Here is a 17,996-nt window from a genome sequence, read left to right as displayed (position 1 = left end):
TCAACTCGGCCATTTATTTATGATGGGAGTGAAAAACTTTACTAGTTTCTATTTCAGGCAAATGTTACCCTTTTTTTGTGTAGAAATACACCATGCAGAGCAAATCTAGGTGCGTTTTGTAAACTTTGTAAGACGATTGTAAATAGCACTGCGATTTATCCTTTTTGTGTTTATATTGCACTTACTGTAATTAAACGGTGTTTGTTGTTTTTTTTTTCTTCTTTCTTCTTTCGTCTTTCTTCCTACATTCTTGCTGCTGGAGGCTGTAAATTTCCCCAGTGTGGGACAAATAAAAGATATATTTTCTTAGCTTATCTTATCTTTTTCCCCCCATTTATTTTCGGTTGCATTCACATAAACAGCTTCATTCACGCGTCATCCACACATCTGACGTACATCAGAAAGAATTCCTTCCAACCCAGAGTACCGCCGATTTAGGCATGCCTACCGTAAAAGCCAGTCAGTACGTGGAGATTTAAACAGTAGAAACTTCACAGCGAAGTTTGTTGTTTCATGTCTTGCCTCTGACTGAAGTGAAAGTTCGATCGCGATGCAGGAATTATTATGAATTGCATTCCATTTCTCATTATGCTTGTTTGGCATTAAACGCAGAATTGAGAGTGCTCGTTGAGACGTTTTGTTCTGGTCCAGGTTTCCCCCGTGCCTTGTGGGTCATCTACAGTTGACCTGCCTCCCTGTATGATAGAATATAAACAACAAAATATGCTGTGTATGAAAGAATAAAAATGACCAAAAATATTACAGTCACACCTTTTAAACATTGTGCGACGTGCAAAACCAATAAAAGACCTGCTGTATTGTATGTACAGTCGTTTTGCTGCTTGACTACGTTGACTCATTAAAATATGCTGCGCTGGCGCCATCTAGAGGACGTGAAGAATTTGAATACTGTTAGTCAAACTGCACATCTTCATTTACGGCAGTTGTCAGTAGACCTTTAGGTAAAACACGCATCGAATTAGTCAACCACGAACCTAAAACAGCTGATATTTGTAGTAAAACGCGATACAACCCACATACACAATGCTTTTTATTCATTTGATATTCAAACATAAAACATTTATCTTCTTCAAGATTATTTGATATTGGCATGTGTTAAAAGAGAGAAACATGAAGAAACAAACCCTGAAATTACACTTAACAACATGAGGTGCCAGACAGTGTTGGCTGGAATAAGACATCAACGAAAGTAAAAGCATTTCCATAGCAAGATGACTCACGGATGAATGTGTTATCTTTTATTTCAAATGAATCCGTTCCAACCCATTCTCTAAAACCTTTCATTAACACAACACCCTTTTAAAAACGCATCAGGGCTTTAATTACATGTTTGCTTAATTACACTAGCTACATAAGTTCTTAAAAACGGTTCCTCCCGATACACTAAATTCTAAGGACTCCACCCAGTGAATCAATGCCCACTCCTTTTTCTGGTTTATGAATTAAATCATTTGTGATACATAAATCATTCATTCCTAACTGCTTATCCTTTTCTCAGTTAAAGGACACATTAAAGTGCTGCTGCTTTTACAAGCGACAGACACGCACACATACAGCATAAGGTGCATTCATGACAACGAGGACACTGAATACACAATGCAACAACAAAGCAAATGACACAAAGGCATTACAATAGACACCGGGAAGGAGGGGCAAGCTAGCGCTGATTTGGAACTCATCATATCGTGACGCATGGGGGGTCACCCGACTTCCTCCTCTTATAGAGATGACCTACGACCCAACGCCTAATGTTATTATAAAACCATTGATTAGTCACCCACGTCAAGAATGATAGCTGTTTACATGACCAAGTCAAAGGTGTATTTCTTTGCTTCGACTAGGAATCAGATTAAATACCTGCTGATTTAAAATGGCTACGTAATTGAGCTTATTTTAAAACTGAAAAAGATCGAGGAGATGGCATGCATGTGTGGTGTTACAAGGACGTCCACAAATACTGGCTTGGCAAAAGTTTTGCAGACCAAAGCTGTTGTATTGAATACTCAAAGGCAATTCAGTGTATTGGAATTTTATTTGCACACAATATTTCCCACAAATATTACGAGAATCGTGGAGAGAAATATTCCATTTTGGATACTTTTTCCGTATGAGGCCAAAACAGTACAGCCTTGTCTCGGAATTCTTTCGAGAGATTTGGGTTGGAGCCTATCTCAGCCAAACATTCACTTTCGCATCTAGTTCTTCAACGAAGGTGACATACCTTTACAATTGTGGGAGGAGGACTCTGTAGAGACTTGACGGGTCACAAATTTGAGCCTGAGATTGAAACTCAAAAAGGGACATCCGCTTGACACCATTGCTTGACACAATGTCTTTGCATACTTCACCCTCAGAATTTGTGTTGCGGTGCATATTTTTAAGTGGAAACCAGTGCAGAGAGCAACCCTGCACGGTCTTTTCTGCAGGGACACAGAAATAGTCACATAACAATTGGAGCCTCTGCAGCAATCAGTTACCCACAGCAAGGCAAATGAAGGACCTAATCCACTTCACATGCCCTCTGGGGTGTGGAAGTAAATAACTGTATGGCCTACCATAAACAGGCCAAAATGATGGGTCATTGGGTCTATTCTTAGAACATGTTACTATTTTCCACCCTTTTCTTTCCTCAGCCCGGTCACAAGGGCAGATGACGTGTGTGCTGAGAAGTGGAACTGAAGAGGAAAAAGAAAATTCCAAGAAAACATCAGCTCCACACCTCCGACATTCGACAGTATTCTGTGGAAAAGATCTTGCCGTTTGCTTTGCCACACTTTTCTTGTAGCTGTATTCACCAGGCCAGGGCGGTGAATTTGAAATGTAAACCAGACCTGCGTACTAAATTATAGCATTTCTGACTTTTTTTTTTTAAACTCAATTTTCTTGATGCATAACAACACAACCAAAGACTGAGCACTAACAAAGGTAATCGATTGTTATTTTTATTTCCACCTGAGCATATTCAAATGTTGAATGTATTTCTATGGTTTCATTTGTCTAGTTGAAGAGGCCACGTCTCACTGGTCTGCCTTAAACCCTCCCCTATCCTAATGAGCACAGCAGAAACAGTCCTGATAACCAATCGCAGGCTGACACAGACAGATGGCACAATTATTGAAGTATAAGAGAGCTTGCACACTTCTGCAAACCAGTCCCACAGGACACATTCTTATAGAATGCACTTGTGCATGCACACTTCATACCAAGAAACTCGACTTATTTTGCATTTGTCTGCAATTTATCTGCTGCCATGTATCTTTTGATTGTCCTGTTAACATACTTCACGGGTGAGTATGTTTCTCATTGATGTTAATGTTCAACAGTTTAAATTTGAAAGTAACTTTTCCAGAATTAAAAGTGGTACTATTTTTGTCTTTGGTCTTTTATCCAGTAACCTTCAATTGGTTGACTCATTATAATAATAGACTGATGACTTTATTGTGCAAGGAGAATGGCACATGTCAGCCGAATCTCTCTTTGAACTAAAACCTAAGACTCCCATTCGGATTTTGTAGCTAATTTAATATTCTTTCCACAATGTGTAATTTGTGGTGTAATTTTCATGTTAAATTATGCAGTTTGACATATTGTTGCTTGACATTAGGCTGCTTTGGGTCCAGTGCACCGTTTAAAGCTCATTATTTTACCTCAAATTCATTTCGTTTACATCCTTATAATGAAACCATACCTATTTTTCCCACTTGCTCTTCATATGTTTAGTTCAGTTAATTAAGATTATGAGAGGCAGAATTTAAAAACAAGATACAAAAGTCAAAATGGCCAGAAGTTTTTTTTTTAATGATTGTTTTCAGAGCAATTATTTTGACAAATATATTGTGAGGCAGATACAGTACAAAAATGGTAACAACAAAACACAGGCAAAACTATTCTCCAGGGGCCAGTTGTTCAAAATATGTAATCTGCAACAAAATGATCCAGATTTGGAAATCTTTTCTTTTTAAATTAATTGAATTTGTGAACCACAAAAATAACATGCATCCACAACTATGATTTTTTTTTTTTTTTAAACACTCATCATCTGAGCCACAACTAATAACAAATATACAAGAAAACACATTGTGGATAGTTTGAACAAGGTCAGAAAAAAAAATATGTATAAAGTCATGTAATGTACAGTGAGTGACAAAAAAATTGATTAAATCATTTTAATTTAAATCTGTTTGGGGGTTTAATTTATGAGGAAAATATTTTTTCCCATGTTTATTTAATTGTTACTTTAAGCAGGGGTGTCAAACTCCGGGTCCTGGAATGCCGCTGTCCTGCATGTTTTCGAAGTCTCCTTGTTGCAACACACCTGATTCAAATGAACAGGTTAAATGTCCGGCTTCCGCAGAGCTTGCTGATCATTTGTATCGGGTGTGGTGCAACAGGGAGACTTTGAAAACATGCATGACAGCGGCCCTCCAGGACCTGAGTTTGACACCCCTGCTTTAAAGGCTTATGGCAATGGTTGCCTTTGTCTAATTTATCCACTTCATCGCCGTAACAGCTGAACAAAACATGTGCAAAATATATATTTAAAATGTGTAGACAGAAAATGATAAAAGTAGATTATTTGTCCAATGCAAAAGTTTTGCAAACATTTTCTTGAATTTCTGCTCATTGGCGGGATCTGGATAATCCTGTTTTTCGGGGATCAAATTTATCCACATCCTACTGAAATGTTTCTAACAGAAGGTTTGACCCAGATTAAACTAGGATTGGTTTACATGATCTCGTGTGGTTACAGAATTCTTGGTATCCTTTCGCATAACCCATTTTCAAGATTTGAGCTAATCTGATATTTTATATGCCTCCGACTGGGAGAATGACGTTTCATGCACCCCCACTAGTTTGACTTGGTTTGGTTTGGTTTGTTTATTGAACATAAAACATATACAGTAATAATTTGACAGAAAATAAGGTAGATAAAAAAGTAAAAGAAAGAAATCAGTCATCATTCAACAGTTATGTTCAAGGGAGTAGGAAGAAGTAAAAAACTCATCTAGTCCTACCCTGTGTTATGCGTTTATATCTAATAAATCATTTTTATATCAATCAGAAAAAAGTCTCCATTAAGGCTCATACTTTACCCTTAACCGTGATATTTTTACAACTTTTGGTTTGTATCAGGATTTTATACATGCACACCGTGGCACTCTTGTTTAAATTTTCTCTTGTATTCATAATGGATATTTCAATATCTTTCTCTATTAATCAACTTAGTTCTGATTTATCATTATATTTAACGTTTAGAATTTATCATTTTTACACTGATTGATGTAGGTTGTTTGTACTTTTTTTTTTTTTTAACTCGGCAAGCGATTTACTCATTTTCAGGTCAGTTTCGAAATTATTCCACAGATTAACACCTTTGATAGATACACTTCTTTGCTTGATGTTTGTTCTTGTTTTGATTTTTTTGAATAAATTGGTACCTCTTAAATCATAGCTGCTTTCTCGAATTTCGAAAAACTTCAGAATGTTTTGGCAGAGCAGGTTATTGTTTCTGGAATATGAATTTGGCATCAATGTCTATCTCAAGGAGTGGTCATTTTGCCCCTGGCTGCCGATTTGAAAATTACCTCACTATTGCTTCGGGCTCAGGTCACAACCAATCATGGTTCAGCCTCTGAAAACAGGTGAGCTATGATTGTCCGTTGCCTGAGCAACTGTGAGGTCATTTTCAGTTGACAGAAGAGGTCAAAATGCCGCCTCTGGGATTGACACAAACTGGATTTTGCTGCTGAACTCGTATTCCACAAATGCGATATTATTCACAATGCCTTTTTTTAGGCTGTCGGGCCAGCATTGAGCTTGGAAAATTTTGAGGCTGACTTGCCCTTTGGAGTTGATGTGTATGCTGCACTGATTAAAAACAAATCTTAAAAAAATCTGAAAATTGTAATTATACTGTATTCCGCTATGAAGTCCTTTTTCTGTGGTGTGTTTTCTTAGGTTTTGCTTCCTGTGTTCAGTTCCTGGCACCGATCAACATGGGGGGAGTCTTGGGTCAGGTTCAATTCAACTCTACAGCCCAGACGGCCACTGTGAACGTTACTGGTGCCGGATCGTGCAGTACCTTGAACATTTCCCTCTCAGAGTTCCCGGTCATGTATGGTCACTTTGCTGAGCCGTGCTCGGTGGCAAACGTTGGCTCCAGTGTTTTCACATTCACTGCTGATCCCACGTCAAGCGCCAGCATCAATGTGTCGAGTCTCTTTGAACAGCGCTCAAACCTGGATGATCTCTCGCTGACTCTACAGACCTGTAACAGCAGTCATGTATGCACGGTTGTAAGTAGCCGTCAAACAGTTTTGACAAGTCAGGCGAGGTTCACCGGTGAGATCGCAGGTAATGTTTATATTCGCCGTAACGTTGGACTGAACAACTCAAGGCTGCTACTAGATCTCGTTACAATCGGTCAAGTCAACGCATCCTCGACCAACGTGACACTCTTTGGCTCAGTAAGCTCAGCGACAAGCTGCAATGTTCTTCTCAGTAGTTTGGATGCCTCAGCTTTGACAAATCTGAGTGTCGTTAACATTGGAACGCCTTTGCAACCTGGGAAATCTCGCCTGGACTTAAAGAACTACGATAACAACACGGCCTTTCTCATTCTCCGCCCAGGTTCAACTTTCATTTGTGCTCAAATTTATAGTGTGCCAGAGAAACGAGTGAGTGCTCGATTTGACATGAAAGGGATTCATGGAGCTATCGGCTTCCATCAGGCTTCCCCTTTCGATCAGACAGAGTTGAAGGTCGACCTGAGTAACTTGCAGAGCAGGGTCGGGCCTTTCCATGTCCACCGTTTTCCTGTTCCTTCAGGCAGGTCGTCTTCTTCCAACCCGTGCTCCAACGACAATGTGGGTGGCCATTGGAATCCATTTGGCGTCAACACAAGCGCCCCGACATACCCCACCGGGCCTGGATCAACACATGACCTGTACGAGGTTGGAGACCTCAGTTCAAAGCACATGTCCCTCGCGACTAAAAATGAAGTGGAAATGACGTTTGAAGACTACAACCTTCCTCTGTTTGGACAGAACAGCATTGTTGGTCGGTCTGTTGTGATTCACCTAACAGATGGTGCCAGGTACGTCTGCGCCAGCATCGGCTATCCTGGTGAGGTAATCGTGGCCAGGGCTAGGTTTAGGAGCCCAGTGGTTGGTGATATGTGGTTCACCCAACTGAAGGACAACCCCCTATCTGATGTATCCATCTTTGTGGATTTGTCATATGGAAACCCCACAGCGACATCAACCAGGAACCACAACTGGCATATCCACATGTACCCCATCAGCTCCGAAAGGGACGATGATGAGACGCGCTGCAGCACAACAGGAGGTCATTGGAACCCTTTCGGCATTGACACACAAGATAACAGTTATGATCTCCATTGTGGCACATCCAGTCCAGTAGCCTGTGAAGTCGGAGACCTTGCCAGTAAACACAATATCCTCAACCTCAGTTCTACAGTTGGTGGAGTCGAAGCCAAACATTTCTTCACTGATGTCACTTCCTGGTTGCAAGGGTCAGGCTTGATTAATCGTGCCGTGGTCATACATCAGGCAGAAAGAGCGGGGCCAAGGATTGCATGTGCAAATATCACGATGGTGCGTGTACCCAAAGCCTTCCTCGGATCTTGGTTTGGCCCCGGCGTGTCAACCGGACAAATTCAGTTCTACCAGTCGGTCCCAAATGGCCCCACCAATATATCTGTGTCCTTGTCCAACCTGAATGCCATTGCTGGTGGCTACCATGTTCACATTTTACCCATCAAACCGACCAGCTCAGAACCATGCTCGGCTGCAAACATTGGGGGACACTACAACCCACTGTCTGTCAATGTAACACTGTCCCCTGCGCCTGGAAACGGCACTGTTGACCAGTACGAGATAGGTGATATCAGTGGAAAATTTGGTCTGCTGACTGGTCTGAATCAAGCGCAGGAGTTGTATCGCGACAGCAACCTGCCGTTAACTGGGCCCCACAGCATCGTGGGAAGATCTGTTGTGATTCACTACAGCAATGGCTCAAGGTGAGAACACTTGTTGATGAAACACTGAAATTAATCTGAGATGATTTAGGAGAAAGTTTTGGATTTTTATGCATGCATATACACTGAAAAAATTGTGTGTTGAATATTCTCAATTTCATGCACGATATAAGATTCTTTGGATCCAGATACATTTTATGTGGACTACCACTCAAAATAAATAATTGTATTTGGATTCCGACGCTTATTTTGGGCTAACATTTGATGAAGAAAAATTGTACTTTCACTTTTTTTTTTAACAGTGTAACCTCAGCTCTTGTTCAACTTGTAATGAGCCGGCATGTGATTTCACCACACAGTCAAACCTGCTCTTAGAGAAATAGATCTGACTTGCCTTTTGATATGTGTATAAAGGCATGTATTGTACTACGTAACGGACCCCCTCCTTGTTTTAATACAATGCATATTTTTCCATTCATTTAGTCGCTCAAAATCTGTGTGAAAACACCCTGGCCTTTCTCATTCATTGATATGCACAACCATGTGCCTTTTTCACAGGATGCAATGTGCTGACATATCTGCTGAAAAAAATGCAGATGGACAGTGGACCATTGCCAAGGCTGTGTTTAATGGCTCTTTAAATGGCACCGTCAGAATGGTAAGCATTGCAATTTTTCAACATCTACTCCGACGTGTTGCACCTCACCAGTTATGTAAAAAAATCTTCACAGTGCAAAAATGTGTAAAATTCAGTCCTCTTTGACAGCCGCAACTTGACTTGAGCCAAGCTGCCACAAAACATGAGACGGTGAATTCCTTATGCCTGTGGCAAAATAGCTTGCATGATGGAGGTTTAAAAAAAAAAATCAAGATCAATAGTTGAACTTGGCATCTATCTACAAGCGGAACGAACCTAAATGCCCTGTGACTGAACTATGAAGCTCAAAAGGAGAACAGCTGTGTCTGTCAGCAGTCTTGCAGAGGCACCTTGCTGAGCCCGACAGCATCTATGGAAAAGAGCGAACAAAGTAGTATTGCATGCACTAAAAAAAATGGTGTGTTGAACCCATTCAGTATTTTGTCAAGTGGCAGCACAAAATGAAATGTGGATCCAGATACATTTTAAGTAGACTATACATCTCCTAAAAAATGCATCTGGATCCAAATTTTATTTTGTGTTAACAATTGATGGAGAAAAAAAATGGAGTAAATTCAACATAGCTTTTTTTTCCCCTCTGTGTGTGAGGTGAAGGCTTGGTGAATGATTTACCATAAACCCGCTTTTAAGATCAGGATCATTCTGCTTTGGCTTTCTAAAGCGTGCAGAGAGGCAATTAATACAAAGCAATTGTTGATCTCTTCTAGGTCCAGCAAATGTTTCCTGATGGAAGTAGCGGTGACACCACGTTGGTGGTGAATCTACAAGCTGTAAATGTAAGCATTGCATTCATGTGCAGATGTGTTGCTTGTTTTATTTTCACTAGTTTCGGTTCAGTACCAGTTCAGGGTGTCCTCAGCCTACTGCCCGATGACGGCTGGGATAGGTTCCAGCACACTTGCGAGGATCAAGCAGATCAGAAAATGGATGGCAGGATAGTTTAAGGTCAAATTGTCTGTCTTTTAATTTGATAGAATGAGCAGGTAATTGGCATGAATGGCGTTTCTTGACTTCCTTTCAAAAAAACAGTAAAACCTTAGTTGTTCTGAGCTTTAGTTCCCGTCTGTCTTTTTCCAACTTGTGAGCCATCTCAAACTGAAATTTACAAAGGATAAAATCAACAATTGAAAAAGTTCTGTTTAAACTGGATCATTGAAATGCAATCATAAATCTTCAAGGAGAGAAATTTAATTACATGTAAAATGGATATCTCCCCTCCCCCGACTCCATTCCCAAAGGAAAAGTAATCTTCAGAATTAAATTGTTCAGACATACAATGTTCATCTTTGTTCATCATGTTGCCTAACCACAATGGCAGACAGAAACCTCAAATAGAAAATTATGTGTGATACGATCACCAGAGAAGACATTTGGAAGAAATGAAAAGTAGGACTGAGCTATCAGTGACCCACATAACAGGTATGAATAACAAGTGCCAAGTCACCCTCATTAAGAATGATGGCTGTTGACATGACCGAATCAAAAAGTGCATTTCCTTCCTTGATTGGAAATCAGAAGGTAACTGCGGTTTTAAAATCGGTGACCTGAGATGATTGTTGATGAAAGATCTACAGTGAAAAAAAATTGGTGTTTAATTTATTTCAAGTGGCTACACAAAATAAATCTAGCTCTAGATATATATTAAGTATATGTAGAATATATATATACACACCTGGATCCAGATGATTTTAATTTGCACAACTGCTTGGTGAAATAAAATTGAGGAAATTCAAGAAACTTTTTTTTTCAATCAACGAAGTGGGCCATAAATTAGCCTACAAACATTTTTCACGTTCTTTTTGTTTCAGATAATAGATCAAACTTCAGATATTTCCTGTGTCTGTATGTATGAATATTGGCATTGTATTCTTGTTATTTTAGACTGCATGTATTGGTGTACAGATGGCATTTGAGCAGTTTGAGAGAAAGTGGGCTGTTGCGCTCACCAAACATCTGCAATTTGTATTTTTGGATGAAGAGTAGGCAAGTGCCAGATGACTGCAGCATGTGGGAAGGGATGAATTTGTCAGTGATCATTAGAAGGGGCCAAGGCATGGCGTAGTTTGTAGCAAGAGAGTGGTAGTCTAATATTCATGTCATTGGGTGGTACTACTGCCCAATGGTACCCTCGCATTACGGATAGTCTTTTGATACTTAAATGTCATGCCCTTGTTTATCGTAGTTGCTTTTTATTGCAATACTAGTTTAGCCCGTACTACCGGAAAGAAAAATTATTTTGTGTGTGTTCTACATACTGGGCCAATGATAAAGTAATGATAATGATAGACATGGTGGAAATGAGTTACGGAGAAAGCAGTGGCCTACATACCTGCATGCACTTACTGTAAATGAAGGGAACTAGCCTTTCAGATTAAGGACCAAAGTTGTTTGCATTACTAAATCCGTAGTGAAAGAAATACGCAGTCATACTCATGTGGGGTGTGTGATATGTGAGAACCAGGAAAAAAATGTTTTATGTCAAATGCTTGATTTAAGACAACATGGCAGGAATAAAACAATCGTTGAGAACACAGTCGCCTACTTTTGTTGTTTGCATTACTAAATCCTTAGTGAAATATGCGCTCATCACTGTACAGGTGTGATGCGAGGAAAATAAAAAGAATGCACTAACGCTTGGTTTTTTTTTGTTTGTCTCCTTGCAGCTCACGGAGGCATCACTGTTCATATCTAGTAACTTTATCGGCGCCAATGATAACAGACAGTGTAATTACCAGGGACCATATAATCCTTTTAACATGACCTCAAAGGTAGGGCTCAAAATTTTCGATTGTGACGACTAATCATTACTCAATAACCACGAAACACACGGATTTATATTTATCCTCTTTTCAGAGTTCGAGCTGCTCTCTTGACTACCCCCTGAGTTGTGTGGTTGGGGAGTTCTCGGCAAGACACGGCGCAGTCAGCCTGAGGGAGGAACGGCTCTACACTGACAGTATCATTCAGCTATCTGGGGATCACACAGGTGATAACGCACACCTTTATGACGCTCGCCATGACCACGCGACGGTATTGTCGGAACAGAGCCAATATAATGAGGCTAGTCATCGGGCCTGTAGTCCTGCACCCTGGTGCGATGACGTCATGGCTTTTCACCACCTGCCAATAATTAACTCGCATGTAAACCCAGAGGGTACTTAAAATGAGATAAGAAACTATCATGGCTGTCAGACAAGTTAAACGAGAGGGATTCCATTTCATGTTTCTGTTTCGTTGTGACAAGTCTGTTTATACAAGATGTGAGTTTGAAATGTATCTTTATTCAATTAAGTCAGCAAAGTGCTCCGCCCTAAAAAAAATTTTTTTTTCAGTGGTCAACAGATCCCTGGTGCTGAAGGACGGTGATGACATCATTGCATGTGCTGACATTTTCCCAGAGTCTCCCTCTGCAGACCAAACCTTCCCCAGAGTTAGAAACTTTAGTAGGCAAGTATAAAAATGTCCTTCGAGGGTGCATTATCCTCATGTATTAGATCTTAACATCCTGTATTTGCTACCATTCAAATTTTACTTTTTCAAATCGTATAGCATGTGTCGGTTGGAATTGTCGAATTTCTACCCACTTAAAAATGTATTGCCCCAAAACAAAACTTCATTAAATCCCCCAGACACGAGTTCCGCAGTGGTGTTGCTAATGTCCTGCAGATGGAAACGGCAAGAGTGACCATCTTGAGCTCCTCTCCCACATCTGTAGTTGAAGGAAGATGCCAGCAAGTCAGCTTTATGGTATCAGGTATGCTATGGGACGTTACAAAAGAAGTTGGCTCTTTGTTAGATGTTTTTAAAGATATAGTATCTTGTGAGCGTCCTCCCAATTACAACAAACAATTTGCATTCTAATCCTCACAAAAATCCAGACACTAATCCTGGACATTTGGACGATTGATCATAATCTCCTCGTACCTGATGTATTGTAAATCATCAGTAAGGACGGTGTACAGGATGGATCAGTGAATATTGTCCTTTCTTCAAAGGGGAAGTCAGTGCGGATCTTCTGAGCTCAGTCAAAACTAGTGAACTGATGGGCCGCTACCGAGAGTCAGACGAATGCAACCCCAGTAAGTGTGCTTTACATAATAAAGTGAAACGCTGGTGTTCAAAAGTGAATATACGCAATCCTGAATAGTCTGTGTGTTTTAACCTCTCTTGACCATGGGTCTTAAAAAAACAAACATTTTTTATTGTGGCTGAGATGACTTGAATCACTGTGATGCCTCATAGAAGTATTTTATTTTAAGCAAGCCATGTTTGTAATCAGAATAAAAAGACTGGTAAACAGCACATTGGAAACAGATGGCTTTGTGTCCCTAAATGCATTTTTTATGCTGATTTAAACAATATCCAATTTTTTTTTTTCTAGCACATCATGTTTTTGAGAAATATATATTTATCTTTTGATGAAAAAGCTAGCTTGCATAATGCTGATTTTACCATGTGGTCTAATTTATAGCAGTTGCATTTCAGAAAATTCCACCTCTTGCTAACCCTAATGTCATAAATTATTATAATTATTTATGGTAGTTGACTGGTTAGCTCGCGGGCCTCGCAGTGCAGGGTTCAATTCTCCCCGTGCCTGCGTGGGTTTTCTCCAGGTGGTCCGGATTCCTCCCACATTCCAAAAACATGCATGGCAGGTTAGAACACTCTAAATCACAGGTTTCAAACTCGAGGGCCAGGGGCCATAATCATACCCGCCATGTCGTTTTATGTGGTCCACAAAAGCAAATCATGTGTCACCTTCAATGATCCTTGCTAAAATCTGTACCGAAATGTCAAATTGTCACATGCAATACCAATGAGATTTTGCAAGAAATATGTTGGGCGGCCCGGTAGTCCGGTGGTTAGCACGTCGGCTTCACAGTGCAGAGGTCCCGGGTTCGATTCCAGCTCCGGCCTCCCTGTGTGGAGTTTGCATGTTCTCCCCGGGCCTGCGTGTGTTTTCTCCGGGTGCTCCAGTTTCCTCCCACATTCCAAAAACATGCATGGCAGGCTGATTGAACACTCTAAATTGTCCCTAGGTGTGAGTGCAAATGGTTGTTTGTTTCTGTGTGCCCTGCGATTGGCTGGCAACCGATTCAGGGTGTCCCCCGCCTACTGCCCGGAGACAGCTGGGATAGGATCCCGCACCCCCCGCGACCCTAGTGTGAGGATCAAGCGGCTCGGAAGATGAATGAATGTTACCATGTTCACACTTACTTGAACAAACTAGTAATCTATCAATTTGTTGTGTAAAAGTAATTGTAGAATTTTCTGAATCCGTGCAAAAAACAATCCAGAAATGGTTGATGTGCATCTCTGATAAAGACATCAAGTTAAAAATTGTTGACCACTGTACATAACGGTATGTCTTGCGACCGGTCCAGGGTCCCATCCCTTGCCAAAAGTCTGTTTGGAAAGCACTCCAGCTCACACGATAATGAGAAACAGTAGAAAGAATAAATTAATTGATTAAAAAATTTATTTGCTGATCTGAAAAAAAATTGAACAATTTTTGTGAAAAACCTGATCTGATGTTTACAGGAAGTTCTGGTAGACTGCTGGCACCCGGAAGCATTCTCATTGGCTTGATGTTTGTTGCGGAGCATCAACTACTCGCTACAGATTAAGTGTCATGTCTGCCCCTGCCTCACCAAGCATCGACCTCTGCTTCATCCACATTTTGTTGAACTGAACGTGTTCATTGGAATGAAAGTCGGCACAGCATAATATCCTCATGTGACTTCTAAAAAATGATAAGGATACTCATTCGACACACCATTTTCACTGTTACAGTATTTGCTGATGTTCATTTTAACATTCCTAGACTTCTGTCTTAATGTATGCATTTAACTTTTTTTATAAATCTATGTACAGTGTACTGAATAAAATCCAATATTTGTATACAATGAGTCACTGATTTTTACAAGAACATACATGGTGCTTCTCAGTGTCTTAACAGGATGCTGCGACAGACACTAAGGCAAATCGGTCAACATAGTACATATAAAATGCTGATCTGTGGCCAAAATATACACATTTGTTGCAATAAAATAGGCATCCTTGGCCAAGTTGCTTCTACAAGCCGTTCAACATTTAATGCAGCTTGATTACTAGCAGTGTGACAAAAATGGTTTGAGCCAGAAAATCATTTTTTTTAAAAGATGCGATTGCATCGAACCAAATCAAAGATTTCAAAGTGGAATGATATCGAATCGTCTTTGATGTGCATGCAGGAGTCAATTCTGGCATTATAGGAGATGATGCCAAATGCAAATCATGCAGTAATGAATAAACAAGGTTTACTTAATTTTTAAACATGTTGGTCAAATACTAAAATGAAAAAGCTTTTTGATTGTTTTTTTTTTGCTAAAAATAAATGCAATTTGTAATCCATTCAAATGGATTTGGTGGTTAAATGATTAATGAACAGCAATCATGGATTTGCGGTACCAGTTAAGCACCTAAGCACTATATGTGACAACAATGCTCTGATGTATCACTCAATAGCAACTGATGGGTGCAAGAGAAGGCCTAGTCAACAATGTGATGACCGTTTCTAACATGGCGCCTTGAATTAGATTGACACACTGTTTGGCAAATACAAACAAGACACAACGATAGGAACGCCAGATATGCATCCAACTTTACAATGTTGCCCCATTTTTGCCACCAATACATGGCAATGGGCCCTCAGAAGTACACTTTAAGCAACTGAGGCATTGCATTTTCTTGAGCTTCTCAAAAATAAAGCTCTTGAGAAAAACATACAATACTGATTCAAAATATCGTCAAATGTAAATTATATATGTTCAAATGAATTGTAACAATTTATTTCAAACAGTCTATTGAATTTTGATCCTATCAAAAACTTGTGAAACAGAGTGAATGGAATGCTTTGAAATGTACGGGAGCCATAAATTAGAAGCATGGTCCCACGTGTCACTTCTTGACGCAAACGTGACTCCTCCAGAGCCCAATTCCTCAAATACCGACAAGAGGAGGAGTGGTTTCATCTCCTGGCCCTTCTGAGCATGTGGAAGAGTCCTTGAACAACATACTGAACCCCCACTTGCTCCTGATTCTGCGTCATCAGTACGTGAATTTGAAATTAACGTGAAGCGCTTTAGTGCTATTTGTATTATTAGTAGTAGCAACGCAGAGCACATAGCATCGTAATATACAAAGTTTGTAAGAATAAATCCTAAAAGCAAGGTTTATGAATGAAGACAAAAACAAAAAGGAGTCGAGGCAGATCTCAACGCCGCTACTGGAACAAACTTCAGTCACATGGTAGATGACGTCACGAGTGATATGGCTGCCTTCTGTTAGTAAACCAAACCCTTAAAGATTTGTTGTTGACATTTTGGTTTTTTTCCTTAAACCCGAGAACCACGTTCACAAGGCAAAAGTACCGGGTGGGTATTCATTATTTTACGTACTGCATGTGGGGTTATTTAACCGGAAAGCGGATCAGGAGTTCGGATGGTGGCCCACATCGAGTCATATGGCAGATGCGGTCTGCTGTCGAATGAACGACACGTTTGCTCATCTCCCGTCTTTTATTTGAACTCACGCGGTTGTTCGCTATGAAAATCAAGAGCGAACCTTAGGTGCTCCGTGGTGGGAGTTGAAAACATCCAGATGATGTTCTTCTGTGGACCATATTCAATTGAATGATGTTGTTGTTGTTGTTGTTGTACTCGTGGCCTGGGAACTCACTCACCCCTCCAAATTTCATTTCATTTTCAGGACACGTAAAGGATCTGAGCGTGTTAGTAGTAGCGCGCAAGGAACCAAAAAGGATGAGCTCTTACAAAAGATACGTATTGTCATCTTAACGAACGTCAATCGCATGCGGAGCGGTCAACCAATGGTAACGCTCATCGATGAAGGATCCTAAAGCGTGATTGGGCGACATTTTTCAGCTTTTCCGCATTGAACGAGCTTTCGTTTTTGGGACCGAGCAATGAATCTACTTTGTTACTCAACATTCAACACATTTTTTTCTGCCCACGGTCGCAACGTTAGGACCACTTTTATTTTCATTGCGATCATTGTATCCACAAAATGCTGTTTATATTGATTGCATAATTCGTGATGTACATGTGCATGTACGGGTGTGTTGTTCATTAGGTGTAATGGTGTAATCATCCCAGCCTACACTGTACAAGGTTATTACAGTACCGGAAACACGCAAAAATACTAATAATGTCATAGTTTTCCATTCGATCAATGATGCCATTGACTGGATCTATAAAATATGCCAAATCAGCAAACACGAGGTTGAGTGTACAAGAAATATTTTTTTTCCTCTCTCCCTACCCAGCGTTTTCCTTTCGGAATTCTGATTGTAATTTCCCCATTGCGGGACAAATAAAGGATATCTTAATCTCTTAATCTTAAATAAATCAAGTTGTTTAAATAGATTAGATGGATCTGTCATCGGATAGGTGACCGGTTATTTTATTTTTAAACCTCGCAGATTACTGATTATCTCCAAAATCTTAATTATGGAAATCTTAGCTGGCATCAGCTCCAGCTCACCTGTGGCCCTAATGAAAAAAAGTCGTATGCATAGAAGGAATCTAGCAACACTACCTTTTTCCTCTTTTGCAAGAATATGATTCCCAGTGGAAAAAAAGGAAGGTTATGAAAAAGACCATTAAAAGAAGAAAGCTAGTGGTGGCCAACGTTTTTGAAAGATATATATCGGATCGGCTTTTATCTCAGTATCTCAGATGTATCTCAGAAAGAAATGGCACATTTTACTGACAAGATAATTCAAATGTATTTTAATTGCCGATAAAATAATCATTGCATCACACCCTCTCGACCTGTGCCGTACTTTAACGAAGTAAATTATAGTCCCACTGAGTCAAACCAAATCGAAAAATGCACCAATTTTTCTTTTGTGGAGATATGCAACTCCCCTGATATTTATGTGAGACTATCAACTCAACTCAACTGTACAGTATTTATAGAGCACTTTCAAACATCCATCGCTGCATGCAAAGTGCTGTGAATGGAGCAATTTAACATACATACAATAAACAGTAAAACAAATCGGTAATAACGAAAGCACCGAACAGTAAAACCAAGAACAAATCTAAGTCATGCTGAGTCGAATGCCAAAGAATACAAGTGAGTTTTGAGGAGGGTATATTTATTATTGTATTGTTGTATTGTTGGATGAAGTTTGCCCGACATCACTGTAAGAGGTGCTGGCACTAACTTGAACACCTACATTAGAAAAGCAGGATATTGGACATACCTACGGGTCCAGTAAGTACAGGGCAGTACATAACTCCGAAGGCCGAC

General features: G+C 40.0%; 1 protein-coding gene across 1 annotated transcript; it reads left to right on the top strand.

Moving 5' to 3' along the window:
• Nucleotides 1-3,111: 3,111 nt before the first annotated feature.
• On the top strand, nucleotides 3,112-14,584 carry cusr (Copper-only SOD repeat protein). The gene is made up of 10 exons (XM_052084174.1): nucleotides 3,112-3,308; nucleotides 5,980-8,062; nucleotides 8,579-8,678; nucleotides 9,386-9,454; nucleotides 11,342-11,446; nucleotides 11,532-11,664; nucleotides 12,011-12,125; nucleotides 12,308-12,432; nucleotides 12,674-12,757; nucleotides 14,220-14,584. Exons 1-10 carry the CDS (start codon nucleotides 3,272-3,274, stop codon nucleotides 14,303-14,305), a joined length of 2,937 nt encoding a protein of 978 aa, XP_051940134.1. The 5' UTR covers nucleotides 3,112-3,271; the 3' UTR covers nucleotides 14,306-14,584.
• The last annotated feature ends 3,412 nt before the right edge of the window (nucleotides 14,585-17,996 follow it).

This window comes from Hippocampus zosterae, chromosome 13 (assembly GCF_025434085.1).
Source record: "Hippocampus zosterae strain Florida chromosome 13, ASM2543408v3, whole genome shotgun sequence".
NCBI lineage: Eukaryota > Metazoa > Chordata > Actinopteri > Syngnathiformes > Syngnathidae > Hippocampus > Hippocampus zosterae.
This window is presented reverse-complemented; position numbering and strand designations above follow the sequence as displayed.